Genomic DNA, 22,499 nt, shown 5'->3' on the forward strand with positions numbered 1-22,499 from the left:
GAAGGGTGCCGGGCGGCTGCCGCAGTTGGGGAGAGCGCGCGCCGGCCCGGCTCGGGGCGCGGTCCTGACGCCGCCTACTGAGAGCTGGCCTGCAGCGGCGCCATCAGCGGCAGCTTCACCACCGAGTGGTCGTCGGCGGCGCGGTTCTTGGAGCCCGGCTCGGGGAACAGCCAGCGTCCGAAGCTCTTCAGCAGCTCGACGGCGGCTGAAATGACGGGTGGTACGGCGCTGACACAGACTGACGGCGGTACGGCGCTGACACAGACTGACGGCGGTACGGCGCTGACACAGACTGACGGCGGTACGGCGCTGACACAGACTGACGGCGGTACGGCGCTGACTCAGACTGTCGGCGTTGCTGGCGGCCGAGGGTGGGACTCAGGTGTGCACCTAAGGTAACTGTCAGAGGCCCCCCTGCTGGACACCGCATCAGTTTTTAATCATCACCGTGTCGGGGTCAGTGTCTAGTCTTCATGAATGACCACGAAGATCAATGCGATTTGTACGAAGGAAATGTCGAGCTCCGCTCCCGCAGCATGGCTCTGCGAGGAGCCACATCAGCGTAGTGACGTAAGTAGGCTGCCGTACAGTCTCGAGCCTCACCTCCGGGCCCGTCCGCGTCTCGGCCCTTACCTCTGGGTCCGTCCGCGTCTCGGTTCTCACCTCTGGGCCCGTCCGCGTCTCGGTTTTCACCTCTGGGCCCGTCCGCGTCTCGGTTCTCACCTCTAGGTCCGTTCGCGTCTCGGTCCTCACCTCTGGGCCCGTCCGCGTCTCAGTCCTTACCTCTGGGCCCATTCGCGTCTCGGTCCTCACCTCTGGGCCCGTCCCCGTCTCGGTTCTCACCTCTGGGCCCGTCCGCGTCTCGGTTTTCACCTCTGGGCCCGTCCGCGTCTCGGTTCTCACCTCTAGGTCCGTTCGCGTCTCGGTCCTCACCTCTGGGTCCGTCCGCGTCTCGGTCGCCGGGCCCGTCGAACAGCGCAGGCAGCCAGCGAATGGGCGTGGTCAGCGCGTGGGCCCAGTCGTGATCGAACGAGGCGTAGCAGGAGGCCAGCACACCATCCACCACGATCGTTCCCTCGGCAGTCAGCGGCACGTACGCTCCTGTCGACGCGCGGTGTCATGCGAGGTCACATAATGTAAAGTGGACTGCGTCAAAGCTCACAGGGTGTATGCGATACCATGTACCGATTAACGGGATGCATAAAGTTGGCCGATGTTTATTATCGCTGTCTGCTTAGTGTTTTTAAAGCGTGTGTATGATATATATATATATATATATATATATATATATATATATATATATATATCTGTGTGTGTGTGTGTGTGTGTGTGTGTGTGTGTGTGTGTGTGTGTGTGTGTGTGTGTGTGTGTGTGTGTGTGTGTGTGTGTGTGTGTGTGTGTGTGTGTGTGTGTGTGTGTGTGTGTGTGTGTGTGTGTGTGTGTGTGTGTGTGTGTGTGTGTGTGTGTGTGTGTGTGTGTGTGTGTGTGTGTGTGTGTGTGTGTGTGTGTGTGTGTGTGTGTGTGTGTGTGTGTGTGTGTGTGTGTGTGTGTGTGTGTGTATACGTTTAATTGCGCCAGCTGTGTTATTCTTTTGGCTCTGACATTTTTAATGAGTGCAGACGCTTGGCCCTCATGAGCCAGGGCCATATGATTTATCAGGCGATTATTTACGGATGCTTTGTTGAACGTTGGCGACAAAAGTTCAGCTTTTCTTTTGTTCACTCCAAAACGTCTTCAGCTTCGTGCCTAAGCAAAGCGTGCCTCAGGCCATTGTTGAAATGCAACAGGAATTACACCTCCAAGTCACCCGCCACAGAAATGTCAGACAGCGAACGGGCCAACATCTGCCTGATGACATCCGAGCATGCACAATTTAGCTACATTGCTCGCCAGCTGGGAGGGCTGCTGGAGTTTGACGGCAAGCCGTCGGATATTTACAGACAACACCAGAGGCATTTGCTGCAGACCTCCCCTCCCTCCCCCCCCTCCCCGCCCATCCCGTCTGGTTCACGTCCTCATGATTAGCGAATACGGAGGCTCGAAGATGGGGCCTATTCATAGAGCGCCGCCAGGCTCGGCGGACCGTTTCAGTCGGCGAGAGTGTGGGAGCGAGCGGCGCCGCAGCAAAGCTCGCTTCTCATTCAGGCTCACTCTCGCGAAAGCCTCAGATATGCATCTCTGGGTACAGTGATGAATGCCGTAGCTGGTTGCCATGGGCGACAATCGAGCTCACCACCCTTCACACAGCCTTCCAGCTTCGCTGTCATGTCTGGCTCATCTTCATCGCGCCTTTCCAAAGCCGGTCTGCCAATGTCCCGGCAGCAAAAATATCCCGGCTCCTAAAACACCGGCGCCCAAAACACCGGGTCTCACTGTTCGGGCTCTCAATACCCGGCTCCCATATCTCTGCTGTCAACACCCCGGTTCCCAATACACCGATGGCCGTTTGGCCACGCCCGGAGCCGCCCCAACCATACCGAGCCTGGAACGAATGTCGGTGTGGGATCGGCCTCGACCGGCCGGCGCCAGTGAACCGCACTTCACACAGATCTGAGCGCGCAGAAAGGAGGATCGCCGACTACACGGCACCACGAGGACCGCACAGCCGGGAATTAGAGACCGCGGTAACGAAGGTGGCCGGGGTACAGCGGCAGAAGACGCTACAAGACGCAGAGAGGAGGACCGCCGACCATGCGGCACCATGAGCCCGCACAGGCGGGAATTAGAGGCCGCGGTAACGAAGGCGGCCGAGGGAAAGCAGCTACAAAGAACGAGGACATGGAATGCTTCAAAAGGTTAGTAAAGCGGACAGTGAGGACGGCAGCGAGCAGGAGATGGGAAGATTGGAGGATAATAAGAAGAGTTATCCTGATCAAGCAGGTACTTTTAACTGCCGGTGACCTGAGAGAGTGGACTACTGTTGTCTGCATTGATAGCCGGCGGTGCTCTCAACAGATCGGTGGTGACCTGTGCTGACCTGTGGCGAGGAGGGGTCGGCTGGAGACGACCGGAGACCAGCGTCCGGCCTCGGCGCTGTCCGCCACCTTCAGCATGTCACCGACGCGCACGTCACCGGCGAATCTGGGGACACGACCTCACCATGATGCATGAGACGGCAGAAACAGCCGGCCAGCCGGCGGGAGAGCTCGGCCAGACAGCGGGAACGGATGGGCAGCCAGCTGGAGCAGTTCCATTCCTGGATAAGGCGCCTGAAGCCAGAGCCTGTTGAGTTTTGACGCATCCCAGCCGGACTGCACTGCAGGGTCTCTGTTTCACCCGCCACTGTGTGCAGCCTGACAGGCCCATCCACAAACCTCTGTACTGAGTCTGGCAGACTCAGCGCACGCACGGCTTTCAGACACATTTGGCTGTCAAGATGGCACTCGCGTATATAAGCTGTAGCATATCATTCAAGCGGCAAAATGGCAACGTTGAACAGCTGTCAAGTGCTCCGGCTGGTTCAGCTTGTATTCGGTTACACGTGACATTTTGGGAAAGCTCTTTATTTTGCATGGGGGTGACTCAGGAGGGCTTGGCTTTGAGCGACTTTGTCTCGGGATCTGTTACGTCGACGCCAACGATTATGATATGTAACATGCATGGAGCTCTTGAATGAAACTCAGCTCACCATGAATTGAGCCGCGATCGGTACTATAATGTTTCAACTTTGCCGTAAGACTTCGAGAGATTATGTATGAACCCGCTCAAACGGCCGTCCTATCACCAAGTACTTTTCCGCTGCTAAGGGTGCAAATGACCCTTAAGGGTGATCCGCCTTGAGCGAAACACCAGACACGCCACTGGGTTCAGGTGTGAACCGGCCAGCGAATACAACCGTGCCCCTGGTGCAGTGGCAGCGCCAGGCGTCCATGAGAGGCCCGTTCAGCGCCGCAGCGGTGCGTTATGGCCGCCGGGGAATCATTGGCTCCTATCTCGTGATTAGAGCCGGGCCCATGGAGCGCGTCCTGGTGCCCCATTCGACTGTTCCGACGACCCCGGCTGGTCGGATGGCGTGCACTCCTGCTGAGCCGGGCCCATAGAGCGCTTCCTGGTGCCCCATCCGACTGTTCCGACGATCCCGGCTGGTCGGATGCCGTGCACTCCTGCAGCGGCTCAGAGTTGTTGGCTTCCGTGCTGGGGCATGCACCATGACGATCGTTCATTGTCACAGAGCCGGCTCCAGCATCAGTCTTGGGAGAGGTCGAAGTCCATTCGGGAGGGCGGGCGGCGCAAAGTCCAATTTTGCTACTAGTTGTACCAAAATCAGGCAGCAATGGTGCAAATCTGGATGTTTTTCGCGACCCTGAAGGCTTCACCTGCTCGGCCCTCCCGGCAACGCCCGTGGTTTGCTAGCCCTAATGGTCTTTGAAAGTGCGACAGTCCCACGGCGTTGTCGCAGTCGGTCGACCCGTTACTCCATCTGCTGACAACACATTTGTACAGCTTATCCCGGCGAAGGTGCACGCAATCGGCGCTGCCCTGACAAGTGTCAGCAGGGCCTGTTAGCGTGCATAACTTTTTACTTCATTAGGACGAAGTTATGGGAGGAGCACCATTTGGCATGGACTCGATCGACTGCTGCTGCAGGGTATGTGTCTTACAATTCATGCGTGCGTTTCGTACGCATCCAACAATGCATGACACTTTTTTCGTATCTGTACCTTGCATTGACCTGTGTGTCCGAAAAGCTGTACTCGCATTGGTGACACTGTCAAATATGCATGCGTACGTACATAAGTTAACAGGATCTGGCCCCAGCGACACGTAATCAGGCGAAGTCGGCTTATTTTCGTGATTTTCCCTGCGATGCACAACAAACCCAGATGCATGTCTGGTTGTCATGACTGTCACCGTCCAATGAGCTACGCATTCAGCAGCTGACCTGGAGACAAGGTCCTCCTGTTGCCTGACGAGCAGCACGTGGTTGGAGGTGAGCACGATACGGTGGCCCAGCTGAACCTGAATCTCCAGGTAGGGTGTCGTGTCGTTGGACCTCTTGTCCAGCCAGGTCACCACGGGGCTAAAGGTCAGCTCGCCGTCTCGGGTGGCTGAAATAAGACCGCGGCCGTCCCCGTCACCTCGCACGCATCAACGGAGGTGAGGGAATGTCCCCCCATGGTGGCTGGCGTCTTCTGCAATGTATTCATAAGATAATCACCCCTTCAGTGAGAACTAGTGTTTCTAAACTCAGCAACATCCGAGGAAATCATTGTCTGCGGCCCTTGGGGGGGGGGGGGGGGGCTACTGCCTTTCTAGTATCATAGAAACTAATCGTTCAGGAAAAAAATCCACGGAAATCGATCGTTCCGGTCAGCCTCAGCCAGGAATAATTCAGTGAATATCTGTTACAGGAGTTTTCTATTTATAATCTTAATTATTTTATCCGTATTCTTTATTTTTTGTTTCTTGAGTAGATAAATGATACCAGGTTGTATTTTATCAATGGACATATCAGCTAACTGGTTCAAAACCTTGACTTGACGGCTCATGGCCTCTGATGGTGACTGATGGTGACCTTACATGGTGTAAATGCCATTGGCTGACGGAACGCCAAGCAAATCAGCATTTTACATTAACGCAATCCATAACAATAAAGGAAACTGCGAATCACCGCATATAGAAGCAAACATTGACGTGCAAGACTTCGCTGACGCTCTCATAACTCAGTGGTACGAATAAGCATAGTTTCGCTGTAAAATTAGACGACACGTTCAGCTGGCCCCAGTTCAGATGATGAAAGTTGCTGAATCGATCTCGCGCGGCTCGAAAGTTATTCTGGAGACTTGGCGGGGATTTCCTTTAACATCCCAGACGGTCGAAGGTTAACCCGGGATTTACCGCGGGATTTCAGTCACGTCGGCGCATTAACAATAATCCTCCGTTTCCATGCCATGCACCCGCCGAGCGGACCAACCGGACGCGGGGCCTGCCCCGGCACAGGTCACAGGACACAGGGCCTGCCCCAGCACAAGTCACAGGACGCAGGGCCTGCCCGGCACAGGTCACAGGACGCAGGGTCTGCCCCGGTACAGGTCACAGGACGCAGGAGCTGCCCTGGAACAGGCCATAGGACACAGGGCCTGCCCCAGCACAGGTCACAGGACACGGGGCCTGCCCCGGCACAGATAACAAGACGCATGGCCTGCCCCGGCACAGGTCACAGGACGCAGGGCCTGCCCCGGACAAGTCACAGGACGCAAGGCCTGCCCCGCACGAGTCACAGGACACAGGGCCTGCCCCGGCACAGGTCACAGGACGCAGGGGCTGCCCTGGAACAGGTCATAGGACACAGTGCCTGCCCAGAACAGGTCACAGGACGCAGGGGCTGCCCCGGCACAGGTAACAGGACGCATGGCCTGCCCCGGCACAGGTAACAGGACGCATGGCCTGCCCCGGCACAGGTCACAGGACGCAGGGTCCGCCCCGGCACAGGTCACGGGACGCAGGGCTTGCCCCGGCAGAGGCGACAGGACACAGGGCCTGCCCCGGCACAGGTCACAGGATGCCCGCCGGCCAGGAGCGGTGACCTCTGTCTAGACCGAACGACACCGGCCGGCGGACGGTGAGCATTGCTCGCCACAGATGAACATGGAGAACACCATTTCAGCTCAGTTAAGTAAGGTAATACAAACTGCCCGGAAGCCACCTGTATACCGCATTATTCCAACGGAAGATCTATGGTCCAACAATAGATTTATGAGAATTGGAGCTAGGTCCATCAGCCCGGGACAAGAAGCGAACAGACAATCATTTGCAGGCTGAGCATTGGCCCACAAACCCTTTTCAGCACTGTTCGTTGCACTTCTACCAAAATGAGTTTGTTCTTACCTGCCAGGACTTCGTCATTCACTTTCAATTCCGCCATGCTGACTGTCTGTCCTGACTTCTTCAGCACGCTAGCATCGCCTGCAAAGTGTGGCGAGTTGGTAAGATGGCCTGGTGCTACACAGAGCGCTACGCTAATTTTTGATATGGATGGTTTTGTGGACATGGTCGGCACCAAGGATTCGTTGGCGACTATGCATGCCCAATGCCACGGGCACAGGCTCCGCAACAAATTGTGATAACACTAACAAGGTACCCTATACATCATTTAGGCTTTGATGCCGGACGATGGCTTTATTTCCAGTCGTTCTGGCATTGATAATGGTCAAACTGTCACTGGTAGCGTTGACGTGAGAGTATTCTAGATACAATTACAGAGCAGGAGCTAGGAAGAGGTTCGGAATGTTTTATAAATATGTGAGCGTTACCGCGGCAGGTGTCATGCACGAGGAAAATCTCACTGAGCCCAGAGGGAAATATGGCTGCGAAGTCTGTCTTGACATGCAACATCGCATCTTCAGGGTTTTTTTTGTCCTGAAGAAGATGTTCGGTGAAAACGATGCTTGCACCCATGGTCCTCCTGACCTTTAATGTATACTGTTATAATTCCGAGATGTTGCTATCGTAGCATTGCCGTGGTTCGGTGCTTCGTCTGTATATCCCTCTCTCTGACGATCCCGTCTCCCGCGATTGTTGCTAGATCCACCTTGTGCCTAACAAGACCATATTGGCAAACGGCCTACAGCCTACGCAAGGAGCTGTATCACAGAAAGTAATGAAAGCGATCTGGGGAGAGAGCCCGTGTCAGCCGTCAGAAAACCAACCCTGATCACTGTTCGTAAAAAAACAACTGAATAATAGTGATGAGTGGGCTCTATGTCTCACCGACTGCCAGCGCCATTTTGAGACAGGATGCCTTCGTTGGGGACCATATGGAATGCGGTGGTGGCGTCACTTGAAACCCAGACCGGCAGGTCCAGAGCCGAGCGTCCTAAACCCAGTACGGCAGGTCCAGAGCCGGGCGTCCTAAACCCAGACCGGCAGGTCCAGAGCCGGGCGTCCTAAACCTAGACCGGCAGGTCCAGAGCCAAGCGTCCTAAGCCAAGACCGGCAGGTCCAGAGCCGAGCGTCCTAAACCAAGACCGGCAAGTCCACAGCCGGGCGTCCTAGACGCTGCACCACCACCGCAAGAGCAGCTGATGGTGTTCCCACTTAATTATAGCAGCCCCTAACTGATAACTCGCAATCCTTTTTTCAAATTGGGCACGGATTTCATGCACTGTATAACTTGATGTAGCTTTACCGGTGGGCCGCTGCAACGTTACGAAAAATATGATTCAATTATCTGAATCGATCATGGGCGCGCAGCACCACAGCGGATTGTCACGCGCGAGGTTTGAACGATCGACTTTCTGTGCGCTGTTGATTCTGTGAGTAGACGCCGCGCTTTTGCTTTGGTTGAGATCAAAGCCCTTCTGGTTGGCCTCGGCCATTTCAGGGCCATCTGATGACGCACGGGTACCTCTCTTTGGATTATATGCATGCGCCCGGATCGTGCCTTGCCAGGGGGAGAGCACTCCAGCCACTTCAAGGCTGACGGCGGCAGGTCGCTCCGGAGAGGCATGGTGTCGCGAATATTTGATATAAGCCGATTATTGAGGAGAGAGATGCCGATGATCGTGCACTTAAACCTCATGAATTAACTGTGGACCGTACCTGAAACTCCGAAGCAAGTCAAGAGATATTCCAAGAAGGGATAATTCGTTACTCAAAGCTTAGCGAGACTTAGCATTGGCTGCAATCATCCCGTTTCTCTAAACTCCTCACAGGAAAACCGAACTTCGAGACGAAGCGAGGGTCCAGCCCCGCGGTGTTGCCCAGTGCAGCGGCAGAACCCCTCGGCGCGCTCTGGTCTCCCGCAGACGGTGGTGCCTGCCACCGGCCAGGACAGCTCGCGGCCGGCGCTCGGCGTGAGGCGGACCGGCCCGTTTTGCAGGTATTGATCACGAGGCGGTGTCGACCGGCGGCCGCGCGCTAGAGCCCCGATCCCAGCCGGATGTAAATAGAGCGGCGGCGAGCGGCGACAACGAGCCGCCCGCGCCGCCCCGAGCCGGCGGACGGGGCGGGGCAACGCCCTGCGTCCGCCGTGGACGAGGCGCGGTCACGGCAGGTCAGGCGCAACACGGGCGCGGGCGGAGGATACCCTGACGTGGTCCGGGCATACGCGCACAGGCAGGTCCATTGGGAAATCGGTGGGGCTGAGGGCCGGTCTGGGCGTGGATTAAACTTTGGGTAACTGGGCACGGGTGTGCGATGCGTAAACAGGTCTACCTGAAATGCACGTGAAATAGCACACCCTAAGCGTTCAGACATCATGCAATTTCAGAGTTTAAAAGCGTCGCGTCGCTTCTGAAACGGTCAATGTCGACAGCGTTGTGGCTGGCTGTTGACCTGGAGCCTGTGCGGTGCGTTTCGGCGCCTTACCTGGGAAGCATCCAGGGCGTTTGCCGCAGTCTCCGCAGAACTCCCCTTTCATGCGCTTGCTGTAGTAAAGACACTTGCCCTGGGCGTAGCAGTTACCAGCGCCCTTTCGAACCTACACAAGGCCATGACGCATGAGCTTCTAACTGACTGCACAAGCTTGTGGCATTATTGGTGCTCTACATCCTTGACTAAAACCAGCGGATGTGGCTAAAATGCGCACGGATGAAACGCTTTATGCTAGCCTGACTAGCATTGGCCTGAAACATGGTACTTCATCAAATCCCAAAGCCAGAAATGTTCGCTGCAGGTCTGAAACTCGGCTCGGTGTCACGACAGATTGCATGGCACGCGGCGACACTATTTGCAGTTAGACTTGTCTAGTTTGCGTGATTGTATTAGCAAGGCTATGTAACTTTTTTAGTTTAGCAGCTTAATGCAACTCCTGGGAACGTCTCGCATCTTTGTAAATATTATCATCATGCAGTAGTGTGGCCATGGTCATGAACCAAATCTACTTGGTGCAGCCGGTGGCGGCACTTGCCCGAGCCATGATGGTTTGGGCTGGGTCGCCGGCGCCGTTGTAGTAGTCGTCGGGGTACTCGTTCGGAACATATGGCTGCACGTCTGAAACGGATGGGGTCATAACTGTTACCTTGTAATTCCCACAAGAATTACGAGCTATCCCATCTCATCAGATGGCGAGAAGCGCTGTACGCCAGACTTGTGCCGGACTCCGGTTGGAGGCGAAATCTACTAAAAAAGAAACAATGCCTTCGTTGAGCCAGAAAAAAATCGATTCCTTCGTGTGACTGAGGCAAAGCTGGGTCCAAGCCAAGGATGAACTGGCTCCAACCGGAATGCAGCCAAAAAAGGAGGGCGAAGGTGCCCTCTCCATTTTCCAGCGGGGTCAAACAGTCAAATTCATATTTTATTAGGCCCTTTGATGCCGACAAGAGATCCCAGAGGACCGAGACAGAGCATTCCATGAAATGAAAAGAAGGCCCGAAAGACGCTCGGGGTATCATCCGCCCCGCAGCAGGCCCTACATGGTCAAACATCAGGCCGTGCTGATTGACGTATGATCCAAAGGATGCCCATACCCATTCCATGCCCCATGTGATCCAAAGGATGCCCCGTCAGATTCAAGGGAGGCCTCACTGCAAAAATGGAAATCCCGCCAATCAAAACGTCCCGATCAGAAAGACCATAGGCCCGCCTAATCAGCAGGCTTTATTCAAGTACATACGGGTGGCCTAGATATAAGTTGACCCAAGTCGGCTCAGAGCGACCCAAAAGGGTACCAGAGTGGTGGCTTTGTCGTTGCGATATATGTTGACACGACTTTTGTTCTCATTTAAAGAAGCATCCCTCACAGCGTTACGATTTGACGGATGTGAGATGACCAAAGGCTAACATTATTTTTAAACGTGATTTCTAATTTAACTGGCATTTAAATGCCACCATATTATTGGCTGGGTGACCACAATGTGGGTTAACTTTCATGCGAACTCCCCAGTGAAGTCCTCTTGAACAGTGGGAGAATTCGAATATTTCTTCATGGAGAATGGGACAGAGGGCCCCTAGATGTGTTTTGGAACCCCTAGGTCTGCTTGTCCATTCAAAAAGCTGGTGACGCCGTCCCCACACCCAAATCGACTCCATCGGAATTAAGGGCCGCGATTGTGGCGGATATTGCAATCAAGAGCAACATTTTACTCCAGCGGTATAGTTTCGCAAAAAAGTTAAGGGAGGGCTAAGCAGGAAAACATTGCCAAACTTATTCCAAAACACCACCCAAGGGATTCCTGTCGCATCTGTTCCACTTTGTTGTCAAAGCTGGCAGGGCTGAAGCACTAAACTGAATAGGAAACTACGCCCCTGGTTTCACCCAACTTTTGATACGACAGCAACACATGCCACTTTGGTTTTCCAGCAATGTTTTAACATTCACGTTTATTCGTTTATTGGCCTATAGGCATCGAGTCGCAGAGCAAGACATTTAGTTTATTTAGCACATGAGCGACGGCACTACGAAATGAATAAGGCACGGCATGGCACACATGGTAGCGCAATATATATATATATATATATATATATATATATATATATATATACATATATGTTCATGCATATACATGTATACATACCTTGCGATTGTCATGATTAGGTATTATAAGTATCTTAGAATTTATTAGGACATGTTTTTGTTTTATCGCATGCAGTCAGTGTGTTTCGTCTGCAGAAAAGGCAGCACTATACTCGGATAACGTATCCAACACTTTATTTCGCCCCATTAACGACCGCCAAGCTGACAGCTAACACGTAAAAACTCAAAGCTAACAGCGCAACAGCCCAAACAGACCAGAACAGCCCAGCTGGTCGCAATCTCACGGACGGTGGTGGGCGGGAACTCACCGTCCGGCTACAGTTCATCGCGAGTCTTTTCACGACGTGATTGTTTAGCTAAATAGCCTTGTCCCGCTGTAGAATTCGCTGAACCGCTCGCTGACCGAGCCACTGCCGCGTCCGTGAAACGATACCTGGTCAACAAAGCTACTTTTGACCCGGCTCAAGAATGGTCGCTTTGTTGACGTTTGCGATTACTTACACAGGGGAACGCCCATAAACCGGCTCGTTAGGCGTAACGAGTTGACCGTCGTCGCCCGGGGACACCGTTCGCACGTGATTAATAGCGCCCAGCCGCCGGGTTTCCAGCCTAACGTGACTGACTTACAGCACCGGCACTCGTTAGCAGCTAAACGGACTCATGAACGGCATAGCTTCATGGAAGGATTTGGACGAGGCCTTAGTATCACGGCTGGCATAACAGTCCGGATATCGTCTTAGTCTGGTGTGTCAGTGCTGACACACCAGACACGCCTTTCTTACCGGGTTGAGGGGCTCAGCACTTTCGTGATAGACAATATGCAAGTGCTGAGTGTGAGATCAGCTTATTACGTCATTCTCCAAAAAGCTACTCTACGGTTTAAACAAATGATATCTGTACATGTAAGAAATCATGTATAAACCATTGAGAATGTTCGGGAAGACTCAATGCATCAATTCAACAGTGTTTTCAGATCAGTCGTTAATTTTAAGGCATGCGACAAATAGAGGCGATGCGAGAGATCGACAAGTTCACAAATATCGTGAGTCCTAGATGAACTGCACAAATATTCCGCGGAAACCAGTCACCAACACTAGTGTCACTTATGGCGAATGGTGGGTTTGCCCCCACATTCTTAAAGGGAATATTCACAACGTAAGTTCCCTGTTCGGTAAACATGCTCCTTCCTCAATACGTCATTGTTTGACTATGTCATCGTACCTTACACAACATTGATTGCAAGCTACTTGATGGCCGTTTTGTCTGGAAATCGTGTTCACGAACGTCAGATGTGAACGACTCGAAATTGTAGTTGACTCGGCCTCGGTCGCCACATGGCAAACGGAATAGCAGAACTTGAATGACGTTATTATGACAACATGGATGCCTGTGTGACTTTGAATAGGCCTTAAAAACAGAGAGGTTGTGAACAGCACCGAATAACGTTCAAGGTAGCCAGTATACTTAAAAACCTTTACAAATGTGAACCACTCCGTTTTGATGGAGTATCCCAACTTTTATGTCCTTTTCACTTACTGTTACATCAGCTGCGTACGATTTGATCAGTGATACCAGTTTTCTCAAAAGAAGCGGCCGACCTGCATGAGCAATCTCATCGGACTCCCTGCTCACCACTAGAAAGCAATACGTTTAATTCGGCTTGCTTTTTAAAACCCCATGTTATGTAATGTTTGTAACATATGGGGGTCAAAATGTTTGTGTAATAAATGGTACGAAAGCTTGAAACATTCTGTTTAAACAAAAAGGGACGCAAACATGGAGCTATTATCCGCCAATTTGGAGTTTACCACAGTGACTTTTCCAGGCGCACTTTGGCTTTGGGAATGCAAGTATCACATGATTAATGTAATGCACTGGTTCCAATTTCAACCAAATAGCGTTTCAGTAACAGGCACTTGTTCAATGGGCCAATCACAACCGTTCTTTGATTTGCACCAGTAGATGTGCCCACGTTAGTTGTCATGACGACGGTAGTCGCGACTGCAGGGAAGAAGCGTAGTGTTGCTACAAAGCATTGACAGCGTACTTTGGACTTGAAACTAAGTAAAACTGATATCCTTATCATATCTTGACGGCGCTGTAACGGCTCTTCTCAGAACTATTGTTAGACGTAATTAGTCCTAAGGTTTTACTAAAGTATGCTTTTAAAATGTGCCCCAAAGGTGGGTCACCCCGCTCAACATAGCTCCGGACAGACAGAGTGAAGACAGACCGTCATGCATCATGCATCCATCATTTTGGCCCAGCTCCCTTCACCAGCAGGTCCCCCGAGACAGAAGGCCCATCCACTTTCCGACACGGCATCTGGAAGGTCGGTCGCGGGGCGTGGGAAGCGAGGGAGCGCGGTAATCCGGCCAGGCTCAGCGCTCGCCTCGCTCTCGCTGGATGTCGGCCAGCAACTGGTCGAGGTCGATTTCGGCCGAGCTGGCGAGGGAGCTCAGGGCGCAGCCGAGGCTGAAGGCGAGCAGAGTGCGAAGCATGGCTGCTTTCCTGGACCTGCCGGGCACAGGTCAGGACAGTGGCAGACGCGGCACGGCTTTGTACATGTCGAAGGAAGCGGGAGTGAAGCGTGGGGCACGTGGTATGTTTTAGAGCTCTGATGCCTCCAACATTTCCTGGACCTGCCGGGCACAGGTCAGGACAGTGGCAGACGCGGCACGGCTTTGTACATGTCGAAGGAAGCGGGAGTGAAGCGTGGGGCACGTGGTATGTTTTAGAGCTCTGATGCCTCCAACATTTGGATTTGATTCAGCTATGACTCTTGCGCTTTTGATATCACGCCTGCAGACTGCGCATACAAGTTGTCAGCAACCTTAAGTTAAACATCGCAATGTGAAGCCGGCCCACGCGCGATGCTGAGTACGCCGAAGTGCACACATCTCCCCCTGTCGCGCTGCCACCGCAGCACCGCCGCGGTACCAGCTCAGGCACGCAGAACCGGCCGGCACGGGCCAAGATGCTGCACCGCCTGACACGCCGCCGTGCGGCGCAGCATGACACCCGGCTGTCTTCAAAAGCGCCGGCCGCTTCAGTGAACTCGTGTGACGCCGACGCTAATGCAGCGCCAGCGAGATGCTGCGTTTCGGGTGGCGAGGATTGGAGAAGTCTTCACGGTTTACGCGCTGAAGAGGAGCACATTAGAGCGCATGCGAGCGTTCGAGACGGAATCCCCCCATGTGTCCATGAAGTCACATGAGAACATGGCCCATCCCTTCTGAAGAACAATGCTATGACGGGGTAGTTTAAGAAACGAAAACGTGTAGGAACAGTAGATTGTCCGAAATGTTGCCTGGAGAAAGCATTGAATAATCTGGTATTCATAGGAACGGTGTGAAGAATCTGGTCCTTTTAATGTTAATGTGAGAAACGGTGCTGTTGGAAAGGCGGCGTGAGCTGATGATCTATGTCAGCCGCCTCAAAATATTTTTGGATCGCAAAGTTCAATGAATAGCTAGGAATATGGCGAATATGCGCCAATACACGGCGTGCACAACATTACATTCATAAGCTATGCACATATATATATATATATATATATATATATATATATATATGTATATAATATCAGTAGGCATTGACACGGAACCAAAATGCGTTGTAAAAGATATGCTAAGAACGGCTTGGAATCGAATTAAGTTTTCATTTTGTGTGAAACAACGGACTAAAAAGTGTTCTGTTTCATGGTTATCTGCGTATGAAAACGTTATCTATGTTATAAATGATAAACTATTTAATCACCTAGCCAGTGACACAAAGCTGTGCATGAACAAGTAGTCGCCATCACCAGGTTGTGTTTGAAAATGCTATTCGCTATACCAAAAGGCTTATTGAAACTTGTCATGATGCACACGAACTCGATAAAGCATGCTGAAGGCAAACGGTAAATGCCGGAGATAACTGCCAACTTATACGTGGCCAGGCACGACACGAAGGTGCGCCACACAACAAATTTTATAGTGCAGTGCAGTTGTTGAGCACCTGAACAAAATCGGCACACAGTCGGAATTTGACGCACTGGGAGACTGTCACACTGGGAGGCGGACATACTGGGAGGTTGACACGGTGGGAGACTGACATATTGGGGGATTGACGCACTGGGAGTATGATACACTGGGAGACTGGTTCGCTGGGAGGTTGACACACTGGAAGATTGCCACATTAGGAGGCTGACACACTGGGAGTCTGGCACAATGGGAGACTGTCACACTGGGAGACTGATGCACTGGGAAACTGGCACAATGGGAGACTGTCACACTGGGAGACTGGTTCGCTGGGAGGCTGACACACTGGGAGATTGCCACACTAGGTGGCTGACACACTGGGAGACTGACACACTGGAGGACTGGCACACTGGGGTACTGCCACACTGGAAGACTGACATACTGAGAGACTGACACACTAGAAAGCTCACAAATCGGGAAACTGACACACTGGGAGACTGACACACTGGGATATTCGCACACATTAGTCCGGTCATTGCATTGGAATGTCCGCCATTCATATGGGTTTAGCAGGCAATGGTTTCTTCAAGGCCACCCTAACTGTTATCATAAGGCGACGTACGCTTAAAAAGCAAGGGCAAGCTGTTAACAGAAAGAATGCCCAAACTGTTGTATCCGAAATCCATAGGTGGCGTCATAGAGGCATCACATTGCAGAGGAGTCTTTTGGGCTTTACGTCACTATATTGCTATTGTGGTGCAAATCCTGCCGCGGTATGGTCACCGTGAACCCCGCAGATGCTCACTGGTATAGCTTTTGCGCAGCGGCTCTCAGGTTGCTGCACGAAAACTGACAAACCCTGAGGTCAGCCAGACCTCGTGCGTTTAGTTGAGGGCCGTGATGAATTTCCGATAAGAAACGCTTTGATAACAGCGATACAAGTATTGCAAACAGGCCAATATTTTGGGCGGCTTTTACTGATGAAGTACTTGACTTCAAGCCCATGTGGCGCGTATGGCTCAATCTCTCTCGAGTTTAAGCCACCAGGTATTGAATTCGCGGTCGGTTTCGAAACAGCTGGCATTAGCCGCTTCTCGGACACGTCTGGCGTTTCTGTGGATCGGGGTAGTAACTAATCGACGGTGCGTTACCCACACTGAGCGGCTCGTTTCACGCCTTAAACTGCTCTTGTTGCCGATATTTGACATCAGATTTTTTAACACGACATAAAACGAGATGCCCGTAACGTGCTTGAGCGCGAGTGACTAGCTGCATACTGGCTACTCGTGTATCGATCCACGCTTTTGCCGTTAGTCTTCTCCGTTACGCTAAGTCAAAATGTGTAGGCTACATTTTAATGTGACGCTGGGTCTTCGGTATTACGGCCCGGTTTCGATACACGTAGGTTTGGTTTTTGTTTGCAGTCCGCAGATTTCATGTCGCCCATGTTAATTAATTAGGGGAGGATATATTTTGTCAACACTGCAATCGCAGAAGGCCGCACGTCATGAAACGGCTAGTAAGCAATTGTCTGGAAATTTATGCGGCACAATGTCTAGCCTGTTGTGCTAAACGTTTATGAAAAGTGCACGATGATCAGCGGTTCCGAAGCTTTTACTTTCCACTCGCAGCGCCGGCTGGGCCTGGTTGGCCCAGCATAAAGTTTGTCCCCGTTCAAGTAAGATCCACTCGGCCAGCATTCCCACTGGCAGAAAGCACATCTTTATTTGCTTCATTAGACTTAAGCAGGCATCTATCTCATCGTCCATATGGGTTCAAACGTAACTTGATCCGGAGGCATCTGTTGTCAAAATGGTACATAACAACATTATAACTGTACGATTGGAGTAGACCAACTCATTTTTACATAAATTCGAAAGACCTCGCGTTCCTTGCGTTGAGGTTTCCGAATGCAGTTACGACGACGTAACTGATAGCGAACACCAACGTCAACAGCCGGACGACAAAAGTGTGGGCCCAGCACAAACACAGCGCGTAAAAAACAACACGCTCTAACAAGCGCGGGTCTCACTTCCCGCCGCCGGGCGTCGCTCTTGCCTGACTGCGGGAGGACCGTGGTCTGTCGCGGCCGACTGGCTCGAGACACGCCGACGCGACCGGGCTGGGACTGGCTCCACCTCTGCCGGTGCCGCGCGACGACTGCCCCCGCTCGGCGTGACACAAGCTGCCGCCAGCCGCCGTCTGCCGCCCCGTATTGACGCCATAGGTCGCCAGCTTCACCGGCCGCGCCGCTGTGACGTCACACCGTCAATGGGGTGACGTCACCAGCTGGCGGATCCGTCCCGCGTCTCCGAGCACTTGGTGAGATACCACACGCGTCCAGGGGGATACTGACGCGCAGTTGTCTGAGAAAAAGGAATGAGGCGGATAATTGCTTACGGAGCCCAGGAACTTACCAGGTAGCACTGTCATGATCACAGAGCCTTAATTACGTGGGAGGGGATATCTGAACACGAGGGTGGCCTAGTCCACCGAAATCCTCCGCCTGCCCCAGCTCAGGGACCTACTAAACGACTCTGGGCGCACGCAAGTGCTTACAGGTACTCTCTTAATGTCCACTGTCCGGAGAGCAACAGCCTCTATGCACAGAAGCTTTACTGTGGGGTTGTTGGGTGCGTCACATTCATTAGTATGGCTACCTCTCTCCAGCAACAGCACGCATCGCAATTGCAATGATACTGTTGCTGGTTTGTTTTGCGAGGAAACAAAAACTTGTGCTGTTTAAAGCCCTTTAAAACGAGTTATTTCGGTGGCATGAGCACCACCATGAAGTGTTGCGGAAAGCATTTGAGGAAAAAGCGCTCCCAAGCAGGGCGAGAGAGAGAGAGAGAGGGAGAGAGAGAGTGGGAGAGAGAGAGAAAGGGAAAGAGAGAGAGGAGAGAGAGAGACGGAGAGAGAGAAAGGGAAGAGAGAGAGAAGGAGGGAGAGAGAGAGGGAGAAAAAGGGAAAAGGAAAAAGAGAGGGAGAGGAGGGAGAGAGAGAGAAGGAGACAGAGAGAGGAAGGGAGAGAGAAGAGGAGAGAGAGAGGGAGAGAGAGAAAGAGAGGGAGAAAGAGAGAGAGAGAGAGAGAGGAGAGAGAGAGAGAGAGAGAGATAGAGAAGAGAAGAGAGAGAAGGAGAGAGAGAGAGAGAGAGATAGAGAAGAGAGATAGAGGAGAGAGAGAGAGAGAGAGACGCAGGCACAATAGATCCATCTTTGTTCAAAACTTAGGTCATAATTTTTCCGTCACAAGTGCCCAGGTGTCTACGTTTCACCGGCCGCCGGGCTCGCTATGACCATTGCCGCCACGTATGGAACTTTCCATATGTTTGTGTGGTTCCTGGCACAGCAGCGCTGTTCGCCGATGACACGCTAAGGGCAAGGGGTTGGGATCTCCAAAACTTCCGGCGAGAGGTTTGGAGGACAATCGAACCTTTCCTCGACCTTGCTATTGAACATATGCAGGGCGCAAAATTCAAAATATGCAAATGAAATTGAATCCTTGAATTGAAAGGCGAAAATGAAATGGCTGAAATCCGATGAAAACTTAAGCTTTTCACTTAAATCACCTTGGCTGCTAATGAGACTGTGCTCATGTCTACTCGCCTACTCTTCTGCTATTTCTCTGCGCTGATAATTGCTAGGGTAATGTGTGTAATGAAGCTAATTATTGCTAACAGACGCACAAGCAGCGGCATTGTGTTGCATTCCGTGAACATTTTTCTCAATATTAAGAAAACGTCTTATCCATACCCGTACCGACAGCTGTAATTAGCCACTTTAAACCTGTACCCAAACCAAGCTGTTACCCTTTCCATATCGGCACCCATGGATTCACCCAGCCCGAGTAGCCCTCTACCGCCATCCATGGTGTTCCCACCTTAATGCGGGTAATTTGGGCGTACGCAGAGGGACTGAGCTCAAATCCAATCTGCTCCATTCCGGCGCCATTGAGCGGCCCACACTGGGCCGGTGCAGGCCGGCGCCTCTCACCCCCGCCGGCCGCTAAGCCCACGCCTCGTGAATCCCGCGTCGGGCTCCGACCGGCGGCGGCTGAAGCCGGCGGCGGCACCGGCGCAGCGGGACGTGACCCCATCAGCAGGAGAATGGCCCATAATTCGCCGGCAGGGGCCGCCGCGGCCGGCCGCGGCCTCCCATGGGGGTCCATCCATGCGGATGTCGATAACGGTCTCCCTCTCCCTGAAGCCGCGATGGCGATGGACGAGCTGGTGCTGGGTGGGGCCGGTTCTGGGCGTGCTTGGTGCCAAGATGAGCGGCAGGTGCTGGAAGGGGTTGGCACTTCGTGGAGTTCGTCCCGAGAGGAGTGGTGCTGAACGAACCTGAGGTTGGATGAATCCGTTGCTGAGTGGAGCTGGCGGCTGGTGGAGCTGGTGCTGTGTGCAGCTGGTACTGGGTGGAGCTGATGATGGGCATGATGATTTCCAGGTGCCCATTATTTGCTCAAACTGCAGGTCCATTATTTCCATGCGCGTCATGAGCGTTATATCAAAAAGATTGAGACTACCAAAAAACGTCTACGTATCAATAGACATGACGATAGTCCACAGACAATTGACAACATTCCAGGCGTTCGGGATGCATTGGGGTTGAAAAACACATCTTGAATCAGCATGGTCTGCTCCTTTGGACAAAATTGGAGTTACATCAACTTCTGGGCAAGCGCAATTCCCTGAAATTTCAGACTAACCAGGGGTTGGCGGCCCCATACCGGCTCCGCGGCGGCATCGCTCGCGACAGGAGCTCCTCACTACGAGCACCGGTTCGTGTCATTTGCCCGCTCTGAGTCGACCATCCGAGTTCATGCATGCTCCACGCGGTGGCCGGATGGAGCCACGTGTTCACCTTGCGGAGGTCGGATATGGTCATCTGACACACGGATGTGCACACTCCCGCTGATGGCAGAGTTCGGCCGGCGGAAGTTTGCGGGCATATGCGATGACCCGGATAGAGTCACTTTAGGTCAATATTAATACTATATAGTGTGTAATGTACTCCATATTATGATGGATTAATTATCATATTGTTATAGAATATATACAGTATATAATACACTTTATTATTACATCATGTTAATATTTAAGCTGTATCCAAAGGCGCGGGAACTATTATGTTAAGGGGGGGGGGTTGGGGCCTCGAGCCCCCAGTACATTAAAAATGTAGCGCTTGGCTTACGGTACTGCATGGAAAGAAACGGCTCAAAGTGCCTCTAAGTCCCAGCTTCTGGACAAATTCCTTCGCTCCAGGCTGTGTCATCCCCTCAGTTTTGTTCTCGGAGTGCACCTGGGATAGGTACAAAGCAGAGTCAACAAGATCGCTTGAGGTCAAGTGGGTGAGTTAAGATGTCCAAGTGAGGACTGGATTAGGTCCTTCTAGGTACAACAGGTACGAATCGGACCTGTCGTGAATGAAACACATTTGACGAGGCACTTCGCGTCCACTCTGATTAATTAGCTTTCGTGGTTATGTGCGTCAGCGGCAGCAAACTCCTCTCTGTGCGTTAGAATGGAGTTTGCAGGATCAAAGAAAATGCTTGAGCGTTGTGCATGTGCAGTGGCGTATCCAAATGAGGGCGGAGCACTATAGGCTATTCTCAACCCCCTCCCCCCCCGCCGCTTACAGATCCAATCACAACGGCGCACATATGCCCTTGAGGGTCAAAAATGCTCAATCTTCGCCGAGGAGGGTCTTCGGCAGTAGGGGACACCGAATGTCCTGGGGTCCAATGAATGCGAGGGCCCTGGAGGCAGAAAGGATTGTTAGGCCTCCAGAGCCTCAGAGATAACGAAACACTCAATTAGAGACCAATGTGCCCATGGGTTGGGATTAAAATCAAACCTGAAGGTCGTGCTTCCCTGCAATACTTCAAGTACCAAAGAAATACTGCATTACTCCAAGTGGCGTCGGACAAATATGTTGCTCGGCTTTCAAGGTATTGTCAAGCTGGACGGCACAGAGAAGAGTGGGTACGATTACTTCTGCGCCACTCACCGCGATAGCTCACTAGCGATATAACTCTGCGAATATGCAACACCTAGCCTGCCGGAAAACGACATCTAACCTTGTAACATAGAAATGAAGCCTCCTAACAGCGCCGTACATGAGGTATGTCTCGGGAGGCACTTGAGCAACACACGGGTGTGCTGCGTGCACATTTTTTCGAGCGACACCCCTTATGAGCAAAACCCAACACCCTTAGCACCCAACAACACCATTCCGAGCAACACCCTTTAGCGTACCAACTCTGTCCTGTCCTAACCTTATCTGATAGTACCACCAAAATTCCAAAACGTCTCTTGCGAGTGCTGCAGGGCGTCAAGAGATACGCACCGTGCATGGGTGCGAAACGACTCGTGCACCCCCGGTCGTCGCCCGACCTCAACGTGGGGTGGACTTGGGTCAGAGTCGTTCCGCCCAGCCCCGCGTTGGGTGAATCCAAATCAGGGTTCCTCTATCCAGCCCCACGTGGGGCGGACCTGGATCAGGGCCGCTCCATCCAGCCCCACGTGGGGCGGGCCTGGGTCAGGGCCGCTCCGTCCAGCCCCACGTAAGGCGGACCTGGGGCCGTTCCGTCCAGGCCGGCCGACCGCAGTGTGTCGGCAAATTCAGTGGCGTGTGACGTGCCCTGCTCATTTGTGTGAGCTGTGAGAAAACAGTGAATATGGCGTTCCCCGCCTAAGCAGAACCAGTCACTCGTGTGAAGAGCACAATAAGCGCGTTGTAAGGAGGACAATGGTGCGTGCAAAATTTGACGAACGACGATCGATGATTGGTTATCGTTTACTCTCAACAGCGTCCCACCCGTGTCTTCTCGTCAGAATGCCGCTGACGAGAATGTCCAGGAACTTCGACAAGAGAGGCTAAATCTGACGTGACTTCATTAGTCGAGGCTCAATGGAGATTGCCTGGGGCACCGCAAGTTTAGCGTGTATGCTGTTCTCAGCACCGGCCATTCCCACTCGAAGCTGACCTAACGATTCCATTGAACTGATGCATTCGCCTATTTGCCAACACCTTTGTTTCAGCCTCAGTGGTGATCGGATTAGCCCTCTCTCTCTCTCTCTCTCTCTCTCTCTCCTCTCTCCTCCTCTCCTCTCTCTCCC

General features: G+C 52.6%; 1 protein-coding gene across 1 annotated transcript in view; it reads right to left on the reverse strand.

Moving 5' to 3' along the window:
* Positions 1 to 21: 21 nt before the first annotated feature.
* The window catches only part of LOC119091636 (uncharacterized), a 27,930-nt gene continuing 5,452 nt past the window's right edge, over positions 22 to 22,499 (reverse strand). The window contains exons 5-13 of the mRNA XM_037214443.1: positions 14,048 to 14,058; positions 13,809 to 13,933; positions 9,851 to 9,933; positions 9,310 to 9,421; positions 6,829 to 6,906; positions 4,883 to 5,048; positions 2,978 to 3,081; positions 934 to 1,101; positions 22 to 205 (exon numbers count right to left, since the gene is read on the reverse strand). Of these exons, the coding sequence (XP_037070338.1) occupies positions 75 to 205; positions 934 to 1,101; positions 2,978 to 3,081; positions 4,883 to 5,048; positions 6,829 to 6,906; positions 9,310 to 9,421; positions 9,851 to 9,933; positions 13,809 to 13,933; positions 14,048 to 14,058 (978 nt within the window). The 3' untranslated portion in view covers positions 22 to 74. The remainder of the gene's footprint in view (positions 206 to 933; positions 1,102 to 2,977; positions 3,082 to 4,882; positions 5,049 to 6,828; positions 6,907 to 9,309; positions 9,422 to 9,850; positions 9,934 to 13,808; positions 13,934 to 14,047; positions 14,059 to 22,499) is intronic.

Source organism: Pollicipes pollicipes, unplaced genomic scaffold (genome assembly GCF_011947565.3).
Source record: "Pollicipes pollicipes isolate AB1234 unplaced genomic scaffold, Ppol_2.1 Scaffold_3447;HRSCAF=4054_pilon_pilon_pilon, whole genome shotgun sequence".
In the NCBI taxonomy this organism is placed as follows: Eukaryota; Metazoa; Arthropoda; class Thecostraca; order Pollicipedomorpha; family Pollicipedidae; genus Pollicipes; species Pollicipes pollicipes.